Source organism: Diospyros lotus, chromosome 12, assembly GCF_014633365.1.
Source record: "Diospyros lotus cultivar Yz01 chromosome 12, ASM1463336v1, whole genome shotgun sequence".
Taxonomy (NCBI): Eukaryota; Viridiplantae; Streptophyta; class Magnoliopsida; order Ericales; family Ebenaceae; genus Diospyros; species Diospyros lotus.
Window position 1 is genome coordinate 17,592,352 of NC_068349.1, and position 15,411 is coordinate 17,607,762.

Here is a 15,411-nt window from a genome sequence, read left to right on the forward strand (position 1 = left end):
CCTTTATCAAGAGCTAGCTCCTCAACTTAGAATGCCTCAACCCTCAAACTCCCTTGAATGGTTTAAGAAGAACCCATGGTCTCTATTGTAGATTCTTTGAACCAATAACATGGTGCCACTTGTCTAAAGATAAGCCTTGGACTCCAAAGACTCAAAGCTATAATTGAATGAGTTTTCAAATTCAAAGCTAGAATGGAATCAATTTTGAAATCCAAAGCTAATACCATAAACTTCTTCCAAATGTCATTTTGGCCTTTATTTCAAGTTCTCAAACTTTGATATTTTACCACATGAACTCATAATACCATCCTTATTTCGTTTGGATAATTCTCTAATTTACAATTACACCCTCAAATATCAAATTAATTCTCATCGAGATACTTAAAATCTATAATTAATAATTCAAAATTACTCAATAAGTACAATTTTATCCTAGCGCCCTTATGAGACCTTTGTTTCATCCCAAAACTATCTCAGGGTTGTTTTATTTACAAAATTAGAGCCTTCTTAGTGTTCCATTGATTTCTCGGAAGCCCATTACTATCATTCAGTCTTTTAGGCTACAACTTAGTTGAACCAAAAATCGTCTCTGATTTGATTTCTTTCAGCATCATAAATCTCGCCTCAAGACGCTCGTCAAAGATATACCTTTGTCCTTAAGTATCTAAGCTCTAGGTCACTCCCTGTAGCTGATTCGGTCACTTGTTTTCATTTCAAGCATATTTTTCGGTATTTTAAACTCACTTAAAATACGTGGCAACTTCATGAAAATATGGGATATTACATACCCAAAAGGAAAGGTTTCTAAAGGTAATCTATACTTCTCTCTTCTTCTTATTGATCCTTTGGTTTTGGTGAAAGGTGTAAACTCCTAAGTGAGTCAAGAAAAGTTTTTGTTGGAAGCTATGTAGAAATGTTTGTAAATCTCCCAAACCTCTTGCTTGATCTTGTTAGTTTCATTTGGACTTCAAAATAGGGCTTGCTTTACCCTATAACCCTTTGGGAATGATCTATTTTCTTGTTAAGATATAATTGGTGCAAGTATTTATGTTTAATTTACATGTGTTAAGGGCTTTCAGGGTATTTCTCTACTCTGAACTGTCGACTGTTTTTGGGAAATGATCGACCATTCTCGGCCTGTGGTAACCTGCGCATGCTCTATTTTTTTGGGCATAACTTTTAGTAGAAAAATTGGATTCGAAATTCGTTTAGTGTGTTGTAAACTAGATTCGATAAGATTCTCTTTGGCATAGGATTCAAACTATTTGGCCATGTTTTGAGTAGTTTATTTTTAGTCCCAAAACATGTCTAGATGTTCTTGAGAATAATTATGCATTTATTGGTAAGGTGTTATGTGAGTTGGGGATTCATGATAGACATGTTTGAGCATGATAATGAGCTAGTATTAGGCCATATGGGAACTTGTGATTGGGGAGCATTATGCATGTATGACTTAAATAGGAAGCTTTTGGGGGTTAAATGTGCATGTAAGGGCTGGTAAATGAGTTAGGAAGTGGATCATTTGTTGGAAATGTATGCCCTAAAGACATGTTTCGTTTAATTTATGGTAATGATGTTTCTTTTATTCAGTTCATGGCACATATATTATTTGCATTTAATTGTTGGAAAAGTGTCCATGCTATTAAGTAAGTGATTCATGTGATGGGTCGTTCTTCACAGTTAGGCATGAATCATGGGTACTTAATAAGCAAGAAAAATATTACTCTTGATCTTTTGGTAGAACTGGGCATTCTATCATGACAAGATCATTGTGCAATAGATCCTAATGGAGGATGGCTTGCCTTAGCCAGTAAACAGTCCGTTTACTCTAATTTTACAAGCGCATTTGGAATGCGTAGAGAGGACCTGTGATAGAAGCTAATGACAAAGTACTAATTATCATGGAGCTAGTCTATCACTGCTACTACGTGGACGAGTACTCTAATACTTGAGTATTAGTTGGTGGTCTAGTGAACCTAGAGCTATATTCTTATATTCATTGTAGGTGAGGTCTATCAAAGATCAATATCCTTTTGAGTTGGGAGTATGGTTTCTAATTAGCTAAAACAGACTAATACAAGATAGTTTCTGTGATTCACCCCCTTGTGATTGTCCAAGAATAATCAAATAATCCAGGGCCCTGGGAACGTGACTTAAGAGTGTGTGCTTCTGGGTAGCTCCTAGTGATAAGCAAGTACATTCGAGTAGTCACGGATTATTGGACTAGTGATCTAAGGATGGTAGAAATCATTTAGAGAGGTGTTAGTACATTATTCCTTTCTAAATGATGGGTGTTACGCAGAAGGGTATTTTTGTCATTACACTAGTAGGTCAAAGACATGGCATATGCAAAAATTATTCATGGGGTCAGTGTTACCATATGGTGATAGTTGGAACACTTAGAATGACAAAATATAGCTACTAGGTAGCAGGGATATTTTGGTCATTTTAGTAGCCGTGAATAATTTGTCTTTTGGTCCCCGGGGTAGCTCGATGTAACTCATGTATTTTTTAATACATTTGGCTTGTTGGGTGAATTACATTGAGAGAGAATTATTTTATTCAGGATGGTCCATAATTAATTGGGCTAGAATAAAATAATAGTTCATTAGTTTAATTAATTAAATTGGCCTAACCCAATTAGAAAATTAATTAAATGGACTTGGCCCATTAGGGTTTGGCCCACTAGGGTTTTAACCCTAGGGTTCTCCCTATATATATCTCTCTTTGGTTGTTTTTTCATCCAAGGTCGTTTTTGCTCTTCTTCACCGAAAGAGAGGCCGCGAGTTCGAGTCATACTTCGGAAGATCGAAAGAGAGCCTCCAAGTTTTGATGCGAAGGAGCCGTAGGATTGCAGGACAGCCGTCGTCTCCACCACGCGAAGAAGCTCCCACTCATCCTGCTCCTATTGCCCCTTTTCGTCCGGTAATCCGCCGAAAAAGTAAGTCTTCTAGATTCTAATCAATACGAGGAACGGTTTTGATTCTAAACCGCTTCCGTTGCATGCTATGTTTCCTCGTTTATGATCCTTCATCATTTAGAGATATGAATTGGGAGGTATAATTCACAAATGTTCTCTTATGATGTGTGGACATTTTTCTTAAAGATTGCTTTGCGAATTTGGTTGTGGAAGAGGATGTCAAAGTATACACCATGGGTGTAATTATAGTTCTGGGAAGAAATAAGAGGTACCATATGAATTCATGCGCATGTGTAGACTATGTGGGTGATCATTATTTGGCCCGGCCACGATGCTTGCCTAGCTATGTTTAGTGCATGTGGCGACGCTTGCCTATTGTGTATCTAATACATGTTGAGCATTGGCTCATGGTGCTTGCGTAGTGCATGATGGTGCATGTGGGATGTTGACCCTTGATGCTTGCCTAGTGATATCTAGTGCATGTGAGAGCGATCTGAGAGTGTTGCTATGATGTGGCCATCATAAGCATGTATTAGTGTTGCATAGTTGAAAATAGTCTGAGAGAACTACTATGATGGAGCCACTGCATACAGGGCATGTGGTATCATAGGCTGGTGCTAGTGCAGCAGAGTTGAGAACGGATTGAAGGCACTGCTATGATGGGGCCACTGCATATAGGGCGTGTGGTATCATAGGCATGTGCTAGTGCCATAGAGTTGAGAGTGATCTTAGAGTACTGCTATGACAGGGCCACTGTATACGGGACATGTGGTATCATAGATAGGTGCTAGTGTCGCAGAGTTGAGAGCGAATTGAGGGCACTGTTATGATGGAGCCATTGCATACGGGGCATGTGGTATCATAGGCATGTGCTAATGCCGCAAAGTAGAGAGCGAATCGAGGGTAATGCTATGATGGGGCCACTGGATACTTGGCTTGTGGTATCACAGGCGAGTGCTAGTACAGCAGAGTGGATTGGATTTATAGGCCCGTAGTAGGTTGCCTTGTGACATGAATGTATGATACCGTAAGATAATGGGTTTTATGCTTAGAGCATTAGATGGGTTCTAGAGACTATATAGTAGCAAGGTTATCAAAGTGTGACATATCCATGTTATGGTAGGAGTTTGTTACTTGTATAGATTGTACTAATCTCAGTTATGACTATACCATGATCTTACCATATATTACTTGTTATTATTTATTGAGTCTTTGTTTTAATATATCTCATGCTCTATTTTGTTGTATTATGCTTGCTAGGCTTTATGGCTCATTCTTTCGCTTCACATCATTCCAAATACAGGTAAAGCGAAAGATGATAAGGTCCTAGTAGGGCATGATGTGTTGGGTTAGATGTGTACAAAGCTCACTTGAATAAAATGTTTTGAGGGCGTTTGTTAGCTGGTTGGTTTGTACTATGTTATTGGTTGTATTTTATTATTGGGGTTTGTTATATTTTCCTTTGGAATAGCCTAATGAAATGTAAATGATAATGCTTATTTTGTTCTATATATAAAAAAAAATGGTAGAATCATTGTTATTTGTCATATGGTATAAATGATCTTGATTGAGTTATGCTTTATTTCCATGACCTCCAGGTCATTACACGTCATATGACCAAATTCAAAATCATTCTTGACTAATATGACAACTCATGGAATACATTTTTCATTGTCATAATATATCGACAAAAGATTTATTGTCAAGTGATTATTAGATCACATAGGATATTCTCTTCACAAACCCCAAGGTGATAGATTTCATGTCTGATGTACACATACCTCATGCACTATTAAATTAAGTACAAAGATATGTATAATAGTTATTGATTAGAATAATTATATAATATCATTGATTTCTTAATTCACTAATGCACAAACATCTATGTCATCTTAATTAGTGGTCAATTTTGTTATAATTATATTCATGTTTTGATTTTAAAATTAATTTTAGTTGAATAGTTATGCATAATTTGTAGTTATATACAAGTTTAGATGAAAATGAAATTTAAAGAGAAATTAAGGGTGAATTAGAAATTTTAGAAAAAAAGAATATTTCCCTTTCATTTTTTGACAAAAGAAATTAAATTAAAAAAAATCTGTAATATATATAAATATATATTTATAAATATAATACATATATATATATTCATGTACATATATTCATGCGTGCCATACCGTATAAACATATATATAACATATAATATAAGTGCATGCGTGAAGCAAGGGTTTGGAGGCTCAAATCAAGGGCCCACATTGAAGTTTGAAATCAAAGCCCAGCCGTATGCCCCAATTAAAGGCCCGCTGCTGATTGCAATGAAGCCCAGAATAGAAGGCCCAGCTCACGCACAACAGCTTCTTGAGAATGCGGTCCCTTCACTGTAATTTAATTCAAATGAAAGGGGCATTTCAGTGGCTTGCGCAGGAAATTTGGGGGAGGGGCGTGCCGGAGGAATCTCGCACAGTGCGCTGGGGAAGGAATTTTCGGACAGCAACACGGAATGGAGGCTGAATAATTTTCAGATTTGATTTCTTTGCATTGTTCATCTTTATTTTTTTCTTTTCTGTAGTTTCTTTTCTGTATGCAAGTCTCTCACGCACAGTTAATTGCTGCTCTTTCATTTTCTGTTGTTAATTTTTGTATTAGGATTATTGTCTTTTTTTAATTTCAGTAATTTTAAATTTTAATTCTACCATTACATTGATGCTTTACATTCTATCTTTTGCTTTTATTTTCTGTTGTTCATTACATGCTGTTATTAATTTCTGTTGAGACTTTACCATTTTAATTTATCATAATTAATTTTTGTAATTTATTTTCAACAATTTTAATTCTCATCATTTAATTTATGTAATTTAAATTTATGTCAGTTAATTTTTAAATGGAGGCATGTGACTAAGTAATCCTTGGGCCGAGACAATGACAATATCTAAAGCCAAAATTTCTCAAGATAGCTAAACTTTATTGTAAGTTCAGGTGTTAAAATTAATTTTTAAATTTTTACCAAACACTTGAGTTTGGATTAGGATATATGCCTAACCAAAAACCTTCATGCCATATACGTGGGTTGTCCAACCTAAAAATATCATCATTCCTAAGCCTAAGTGTACTTTATATACATTTCAATTTATGGTGGTTGTTTAAGTTAGAATCGGCATATCATGTATTTCAGTTACTAGAATTAGAATCATCATCATCCTGAAACGTAATCAATAGCAAAGATCTTAAAACTAATTTAACCCGATGATACCTTCTTTTGTGGGTTTTGAAAAATATTTGAATTGGCACCCAAATTGTCTTGATTTGAGACGTTTTGTTTTTAGTACCAATTTAGTAATTTTTCAATATTAATTGATTTGATCTTATCCACATACACTCACCACATACACTCATACATTAGCAAGTGTAAACGCCTTTACTTACATGCTTGTTTTCTTTTTTGTTTGTTTGTATGTGTTTATTGAACTAATTGCACAAGGTTAAGCGCAACTGAAGGAGGGGTGTGTAGCGACGAGGAAGATGGATGATGTAGTGGTGGTTGATGGCGAGAGGCAAGGCGATGAGAGTTGTGGCAGCAGTGAGAGGCAGTTGTTGGAGAAGAAGAGGAACAAAGAGAAGGAATGAGAGAGAAAAAAAAAATTCTTGGAGAGAGAAATTCACTTAAATAATGAATAATATAATATCTTATATGTATGCATAGACACTTGAAAAAGAAGATAATATGATGATATGCATGTATATATGTTAAGTAATGTCATTTACATATTTTATTTTTAATTATTAAATTCAATTTACTTATTGCCATAATGTGATACCAACATGTTTTTGCTTTTAATTTATTTTTAAATTAATTACAACAATAATATCATTAACTAGTGTTTTTCATTTTTTATAGAAAAATATGTTGACTATTAATTATTATAGAACTTATTTCTATTGTTTATGTTTATTTATATTATGTTTGAATTATTTTTTATATTAAAATTATATTTACAAAAAAAAATTCTTATATTTTTTAATTTATACTTTATCCTGCATTCTCATTTTTTATTTTTTTAAAAAAATATATTATTTTTTTATTTTCATTTCATATCAAAAATATTCTCCTATTTATTTCCATCCAACCTAGGCTAATCCTAAGTAAAAATGGTGAGTGATAAGGGCTTCCCAAAGGAGATAAGCTTTAACCTTTGGGAAAGTCTTCTCGCTGAAGTAAAATTGGATACTATAATTAGTGAAATTAAAATTAAATGTTAAAGGTATTGATAAAGTTAAAAGTAGGATTATATTTTGGTGATTTACTAAAAAAAAAAAAAGAAATTTATATAACAATGTAAAAGACATTTTTAGAAATTTAAAAACCCGAATCTTAAGTGTTTAAATAAGAAAGACTTGCATTATATCCAAAATTAGATTGGGTGCAATTGGTAATTATAGCTAAACATATAATCTTAATTTGAGTTCAATTTCTTTTATAAATGTAAATATATATATATATATATGAAATAACAAATATCTTGATATTGCATTGGCCTTGAGATGAAAGCTAGGATGCCTCGTGGCGGTGGGCGAATATTAGCTATTATAATGCGTGACAATGTGGGCCCAATAAAAATCTCCCATAGTCCCCCCCACGAAATCCAAGTGGTGGCCCACACCATTCCCACAAAATCTTTAGCGGACCCACAAATTGTTATGCCTTTAAAAAGTTTAATAAAATACAATTATAAGAACCCATTTGTTTTGATAAAATACTATTTTAAACAAAAATCTTCTGTTATAAATATTTTATTATTAAAGTGCATACAATAAGAGTAGATAAGATACGCTCTCTGCATTTTCAGACAACCTTCACCTACATTTAGTGCAATTCTACCCACTCCACTCGACACGTCAACGTCTCACCATGACGCCAAATGACATGCTGGCATCCATCTTTACTAATATTTGACGACGCCCATCAAAATAATTAGGCAATTGATTCTTCAGAAGTTCCACTATTTCACCATTAAATTAAATAAAAACAAAACTATATTGGTTTTGGAGCATTCAATCACAATCAGATGACCAACTGAATGCATAATAATGTGGTGGTACGACAACCACAAATTTAGTTTATGCAATTGAGTGAGTAGAAGATTATTTCCTACAAAACTGAAATTGCTCACAAAGGAACTTCAAATTCAGAAAACGACAGAGATAGATAGATGATTCAGTGAAAAGCTTGCATTTCAGACCATTCAAACAGAACATGGACCCATAGAAACAATCAGACCTACAACCAGCCACTAGCCAGCTTATATAACAAACAGCCTGTGGCCTCTACTAATACTAAATTGGCAATGCTGGGGATAGATCAAAGTTACAAGGTCATGCGCTCAGCTTACTTACTAATAGGGGTTAGAGGTGCACTCACATAATTAGCAATCTGTAATTAGGAGTCTAAAGCATAAGGTTAGAGTTGATATGTATAGATAATTATACTAACAACACAACCACTGATCAGCTGCTGATCATTTCTCTAAACACTCCGTGCTGCTAACTTCAGTCTCTTGGCTGCATGGATAAATTCTGCGATCACTTGGATCTCCTCGACATGCTGTAAATTTAAAGAGAGTTAGTAAAGCATTAGCTTGAATCCCAGAGAGAGAGAGAGAGAGAGAGAGAGAGAGACCTGTGAATCAAAATGCTTCTGAACAACATTAGCCACTTGCTCTTTCGAAAGATTAGGGTTAGCTGCTCCCTACCATCCAAATTCATAAATTACTGAGTAAAATGTGGCACAATTAAAAAAAAGAAAGGGGCATAACAAGATGAGATGAGGACCCACAAGTTTAAAGCTTCTCCAGTATCTCCACAGTGAACTGCTTCCTAATTTTGCCAACTTCACTCTCTGATCAATAATATAAACAACCAAAACTAGAATTAGCAAATGGTAGTTGTAGCACGGTTGGTTCTCAGGTAGTAGATTGAACCCAAGGATGTAAATTCGAGTCATGACAGCCGCAGTGTGAGAGTTTCACTCTCCTATGGGGGTGACTCCTTGTGGGCACCATGTACTGTGCCTCCTACCTGGTGTACTGCTGTGTATTGTGATTAACCCCTCCCACGTGCGTGAGGCAGTGTATGGGGGGCCCTTAAGGTGAGGGATTTCATCTTTATGCACCCAAGCAAATGGCAGTTGTAAATTTCACAATGATGAAATATATCCACGTGCAAAGAACAAGATATTGTATCTAGATGTTAACATCAAATATTCAGCCATTGAACATGCAAACTTCACTAGATCATTCAAATATTAGGCGCCCATTTGGTTCATAATTTGTTATCTTGGGAAACACAAAAACGTTGGAGAAGCATGCGGTAAACTCGTTACAAAAGATATTTTCAAGAAATTTATCAAAAACACCCCATTTTATTTTTAAGAAAATAATATGTTTTCCCAGTTTCAGAAAAACTATCATACAGAGGGAAAAAAATCCATATAAAATTTTCAATTACTTTTGGTCTCAAAACATTAAACAAAGATAACGAGAGAAAAAAGCCCCAAGATGTCTGAGTAAGGTCTATAACTTTCAAATTGTGTCTTAGGTGGGAAAATACCATGAATAATGAATAAAGTAATAAATCTACCATTAATCCTCACACAAGAATATATTTTCACTTTCCTGATCTCGTATTACCTCACTAACCCTCTTACACTATCCACTCTCAGGACATCTTAAACTAATGTAAGAAGCAAACCACAATTTCTATTTTTACTTACCGATTGGGATGTCAGAACATCAGATTGAGCTTCTTTAGAACTGCTACGATTGGTTGACTTTGCTGACAGAGATGGGATTGGCTTTGTATACCGTACTCTTGGTTTGCTAAGTTTTCTGAACTCAACTCTGCTGGCTGCCCAAAAAGAAACAACCACCACCTTAAACATGATAACAAATATTTGTTCAAGTTACATTTTCCATACACTATATAAGTGTCTCATGAACTAAAGATGCTGAAACTTACAGAAATCAGTATCCTTTATGCCAATGTCAGAGCTACTGCTAGAGTTATCAAAATCGTCTTCATCTTCTTCATTCCCAGTGGGAGGCTCTAGAACACTCAGAGCATTCCTTTGTAGCTTCACTTCAACCCCATTTTTTAGAACCTTATATGCCAAAACACACAAATTTAACAATCACTCCAATGTGACAACAGCAACACTAAATTCAATCACCCAGAAGCAAACAGACCAACTGCACCTGGAAACTGAAAACATGTATCCACTCATATACATCGAAGGAAGAGCTGGGAATTATCTCGAGTTTTTTTCCCTCCCTTTATCTATAGAACTATATATATATTTCTTTTGGTGGGGGGAGGATTGTTCTGGATATTACCAAAGTCTATTTACTACAGAGACTTAAACTATAAGCTAATAAAGCAAACTGAATAAGAGTACAACAATGACTCTTAACATTTAAATTTTTAAGGCAGCATTTCAAAAATATTACCACATACCACACTCCAAAAAAAGAAATAAAACAGGTGGAATAAATTAAAGACAGTATTAGCAAAATGAAAAAACTAAAAAGACAAAGAAAAAGTAAGAAGCAAAACTTGAATAAAAGAACTTTCAAATTAAATTTGAGATGTAGCAAATTTATTTTTCCCCAAAATGAGCTGGAAACAGTATTATTTATAATGGAGAAATGCCAACTGCAAGTAGGGTCCATTAAACTATATTTTCCACTTCATATAAAGAAAGAAAAAAAAGAGAAAAATATCTGCAACTGTACCACGATAAATTGAAAAGCTTAACTTGACAGACCTGTTTCTCTAATCCCATGGGGAAAGTAACGGAGTATCAGGTAGTTTTTCAATTCTTTCAGAAACTATTAACAAACAAAAGATAAGGAAACATAAGTTTATTCCCTATGGACAGATGTCAATTACAAATAGATTTATCTGTATCTCTCTGGCTTGATGTAAGTTATATATACTCTCTCTTCGCCTTTATCTTCTGTTATTTACAAATTTCACTTAACAGAAAACAGCTGAATATAAGATACAATCACTGCAAAACGAGTCATGTATTTATAATACTCAAATCCTTCAATATTAGAGTAAATTAATAGGACATGATTAGTACCTAACATTATAAAGTATGAAAATGTTAAAATGCTTAGGGCGCCTTTCTCTTATTGGAAGCTAAAGCATCCTATAAATATTACAACACCTTAACAAGCTGAAAGAATCCACAAGTTGGGTGAGACAGCAAGATTTTGAACTTGAAAATTTACAGTTGGCATGCTTAGTTTAGTTCCTTACTATATTACAGGAACTAGAAAAATGTCATGCTATTAAAGTTTTTCTTTTTTTTTTTTTTTGCTTAGATGCTATTGAAGTTCTGAAATTTTTAATGAAATGATTAGTATTATGACAACTCATGACTTCAGATAAAGTGGCCTTCACACAAAGTGAATAAACTAAAGCTATAAACTCATGCAGTTATAGCGCAATGAACAGAGGAAAGGGGGTAGAAAGAGAGTACCAGCCAATGCCAACCACCAAGGCCCACTGCTTTCTTGACGACTCCTTGCAAACCCACCAAAACAGACTTTGTTCTGTTGTTTCCTGTTACAATAACTTTAGTGTGCCTAGGAAGCACAGAGAGCTCTTCATCTCCGCTTTCCTCTCGAAAGGGCGAGAGCACCCGAGAAGAAAATAATTCAGACTCCAGCATTTTGGTGCCCCAGTCTCTCCCTCACAATTTCAAGCAACAAATAGAAACAAGGCAAGCCTTGCTAATTAGAAAAAGATGCAAAACAGCAGGTTTATCCCCTTCCCCCTTTCTCCAATGCCTAACCTCTAATTCTAGATGCTGCAAAAATCTTCCGTAGCACAAGAAACCGAGGTTACACAGACCCAATTCACAAGACGCAACATAGAGAACTTGGCTTCACCATCGACATCTAGTACCCAGAAGGTAAAATGCTGCATAAATCAGGTATTGCGTTGTACGCCAGCCCTAGAAACCATCACCATATTTGGTGTCTCTTGTTGTACCTGTTCGCATCCAACCCATTTTGATGAAAGTCATCACCATGCTGACTTGCAAACCACAGGGAGAACTTGATAGATTTCAGTGGAATGATGTTACGATACCGAGGCAGAGAACGCCAGAAACCAAATGAATCTCCTGAAACAGTAAAGATTGATTCTTGAGGGGTCTGACACGAAGCCTCTAAGGGAATGTTGAATGCGATGCGCCAAAAATCTCTCAAACTCACGGACTCATTTTGACAACAATAAATGGGCAAGAGTAGCTTCAGAGCTCAAAAGTAACTGTAAAACTTAAGGAATAAAAAATTTCAATTTCACAATTAAGCTGACTAACCAACAAGAGATAAACTAGTCAAACTCACTCATACAAACTAATCCCGTCTTAATGCGAAAATGAAGCTCAATCAAGAGCATACATAAAACAATTCAGTCAATTCACAACCTTGTACATACTAATAACTGAAAAGGAACTGAATTAGCCCTAGAAATCAACTCGTTCGCATAGAAACAGGGAAAAGGTGAGAACTACGAGGCGAAGAAAATTTCAACTAAATGCAAGGAATCACTAATCGCTTTGTACATTATTAAAACACGAACACTCGATTACCTGGCAGTGCAACTCTGCACGAGTGACGAAAGCATCGAATCGGCAGAGAAAACCGGGAATGAGAGTGATACTGAATGGAAACCCGAGGAATTCAACGGTGAGAAAAGCGAATTTGGGGTCAGATTGTGGCGAAACGCAACGGATCTGAGAGAAATCGAAGGCTTCGGGCGACAAAATGCACGAATTCAGAGAATGAGCGTGTGTGTGAGCTCTGCTGAAGACTTCAGTTTCTTCAATCAACCAAACGAAGTTTAGAGAGAGAGAGAGAGAGAGGGTGGGGACATACATACACTAAATGCCTACCAACTGCCATGGGAACGACCTGATGCTAAAGACACCCGACGGTGACAAAGGTTAGGCAACTGGAGTTGACTGGTTTTACCGGCTACTGCCAGTTGGCTTGCTAGACAGTCGAGCCCTTAACGAACATAAATGGCTAAGCGGGGCGCCTGTGGGGTTCGTCTGGGCTTGGGACAACATGAAGCTGAGTACTTGAAGCTTAATTGAAAACTAACATAATTTTTATAAGTAAATACTTAATCGAGTTCGGTTTAAAAAATATTATATCGATGAGAAAAATGTTATCGTGCTTATAGTTACTCCAATATTTCAGGAAAACAATCAATAATAACAAAGACACGTATTCATTAGAGAATCAAACCAAAGTCGTCATTTAACCCAAGTTCAGGATAAACATGTGGTAAATACATCTCAACAAATCGACTAGTAATTTTAGCCTTTTGCTTAACGGGAATTTCTCAGATTCATTGGCCTCAACCATTACTCTAAAGTTCATGGGAGTAGGGATTATCCCGAGCCCCTTGAAAACTGATTACCATATCCATTCTATTAAGATTATAACTATGCAAGGGACGAAATCCTGATTCTGAAAGTTTGAAAGTAGAAGCCTTATCTTGACAAAAATGAAAAGAGTCACCTTATAAATTCAAGCGACCAAAATAGGTAAGAAGGAGGATTTTCTTTTTTAGCTTCTACTAAATATTCCAATTTTCATAACCTTATGAATTAACTTAAGTGTCGGAGTAATCACGAGAGAATGAGCCCCCAATTTCATTTGCAGGTACTTGATCCGAGATAGAAGAGGGTGATGAGCTCTGCATCAATAGATAATAGATTAAATTCTTTTATTATTTTTAATTTTAGTTACTGGTTTGACTAGTTAGATTTCATTCCTCAAACAAAACCCCTAATTTAAACAATAATTGAAAATATATATATATATATATACATTGCACTTTTAATCCAACTAATTTTCATTAACACATATATACTATTTTGTCTATGAGACAAACCTCTAGGAAAATGATAGCAATTATAAGGAGTATATAATATCTGCATAAATCTCATCACAATGTGCTAGGCGAAACACCACATCAATCATACATGCCATGCAACCTTACATGCATGGCGATGTCCACGACGCCAAGAATTCAATTAGAAAATGACTTTTACACAATGTCAACTAGCCTTGAACTTGCACCAAATAAGTCTAAGATTATGGTATATATCAGCTTAGACAATTAAGACATATTAATAACAAAAAGTCTATTAGTAGGAAAAATTTAAACATTTTAGTATTTTTATAATTTTATTTAAAAGTTTTAATTTTCACAATAAGTTCCCGATTTGATTAATTAATTGTAATTTTATTCATGACTCGAATTTGATTCGTCCGCATCCAAGGCCCGTTGACGTGACATGTCATCTAATATTTTAAAACATTTTGAGTAGGCCTCACATGCACAAGTATAAAAAATAGGTCTATTAGCACGAAAAATTCAAACATTTTCGTGTTTTTACGATTTTATTCAAAAGTTTCATTTTTATCAATAAAATCCCGATTTGATTAATTGATTACAATTTTATTCACAACCCGAATTCTATTCGAGAGGCATCCACAACCTGTTGACATAGCATGTCACTTGGCATTTTAAAATATTTTGAGTAGACCCCATATGCACATGTATAAAAAAATAAAAATAAAATAATATTAAATAAATATATATGCACAGAGAGAAAGAAACAAGCAGATGGTAGTGACGAAGGAGGACAATGATGGCAATAGCTACAACGGCTAACATTGACGGCAACTACCGATCTAGAAGCTAGAGGCGACAATCGATCTAGGCTTGCTCTTACTCACAGTGACGACAACCGATTTGGTAGTTGGACCAACCACCAATCTGGGCTTCTTCTTGTTTAGCGCCACCTCACATAAAGTGACTGATAGCCCTCTACTTTTGCCGGTCGATGACATCCTTTGCCGACTGCCTTGCTTTCGCTGTCAGTCGCTTAAACTAGCCTCATTAACGTCAACAATCGACCATCGAGCTTCTAGATTCGGGCCTTCTTCCAGATCGACCTCCATTGCCACCTTCAGCTTCTAGATCGGTCACCGCCTTTAGCTTAGCATCGTCACCTGTAGTTGTCGTTATCCTTTGTTGTCGTCATCCTTGTCCTCCATTTGCCTTCCTTTGTAAATATATCTATATCACACACATACACATACACATACATATGTATAACATATATTTCACATTATTTTAGTTTTTCTATTTTTTTTTACATATGTGCATGTGGGCCCTATTCAAAATATTTTAAAATGCCAAGTTGTATGCCACGTCAGTAAATCTTGGGCGTCGACAAATCAGATCCGGGTTGTAGATAAAATTACAACTAATTGATCAAATAATAACATTATTGCAAAAATTAAAATTTTTGAATAAAATCAACAAAAATACAAAAATATTTAAAATTTTCATGCTAATAGCCCATAACAAAAATATATTTGTATGAATAAAAAAAGTGTACA

General features: G+C 35.2%; 1 protein-coding gene across 2 annotated transcripts; it reads right to left on the minus strand.

Annotated features, from left to right (window-relative positions):
• Positions 1-8,102: 8,102 nt before the first annotated feature.
• LOC127787351 (uncharacterized) lies at positions 8,103-12,872 on the minus strand. Of its 2 annotated transcripts, none has more exons than XM_052315347.1 (7): positions 12,579-12,872; positions 11,460-12,107; positions 9,932-10,073; positions 9,687-9,820; positions 8,751-8,813; positions 8,595-8,656; positions 8,103-8,519 (listed from the first exon to the last, which is right to left on the minus strand). In XM_052315347.1, exons 2-7 carry the CDS (start codon positions 11,649-11,651, stop codon positions 8,498-8,500), a joined length of 615 nt encoding a protein of 204 aa, XP_052171307.1. In that variant the 5' UTR covers positions 11,652-12,107; positions 12,579-12,872; the 3' UTR covers positions 8,103-8,497. The 2 variants fall into 2 exon arrangements, with proteins under 2 accessions (XP_052171307.1, XP_052171306.1); XM_052315346.1 differs by having other exon boundaries at positions 8,104-8,519; positions 8,595-8,663; positions 12,579-12,868.
• Between the last annotated feature and the right edge of the window lie 2,539 nt (positions 12,873-15,411).

Bases quoted from the DNA above. Each gene is read 5' to 3' on its own strand.
- LOC127787351 (XM_052315346.1), bottom strand. From the start codon at position 11,651: ATGCTGGAGTCTGAATTATTTTCTTCTCGGGTGCTCTCGCCCTTTCGA. The intron at 8,664-8,750 runs GTGGGTCCTCAT...TTTGGATGGTAG, and splicing joins ACTGGAGAAGCTTTAAACTT to GGAGCAGCTAACCCTAATCT. The intron at 8,520-8,594 runs GTCTCTCTCTCT...TTAAATTTACAG, and splicing joins AGAAGCATTTTGATTCACAG to CATGTCGAGGAGATCCAAGT.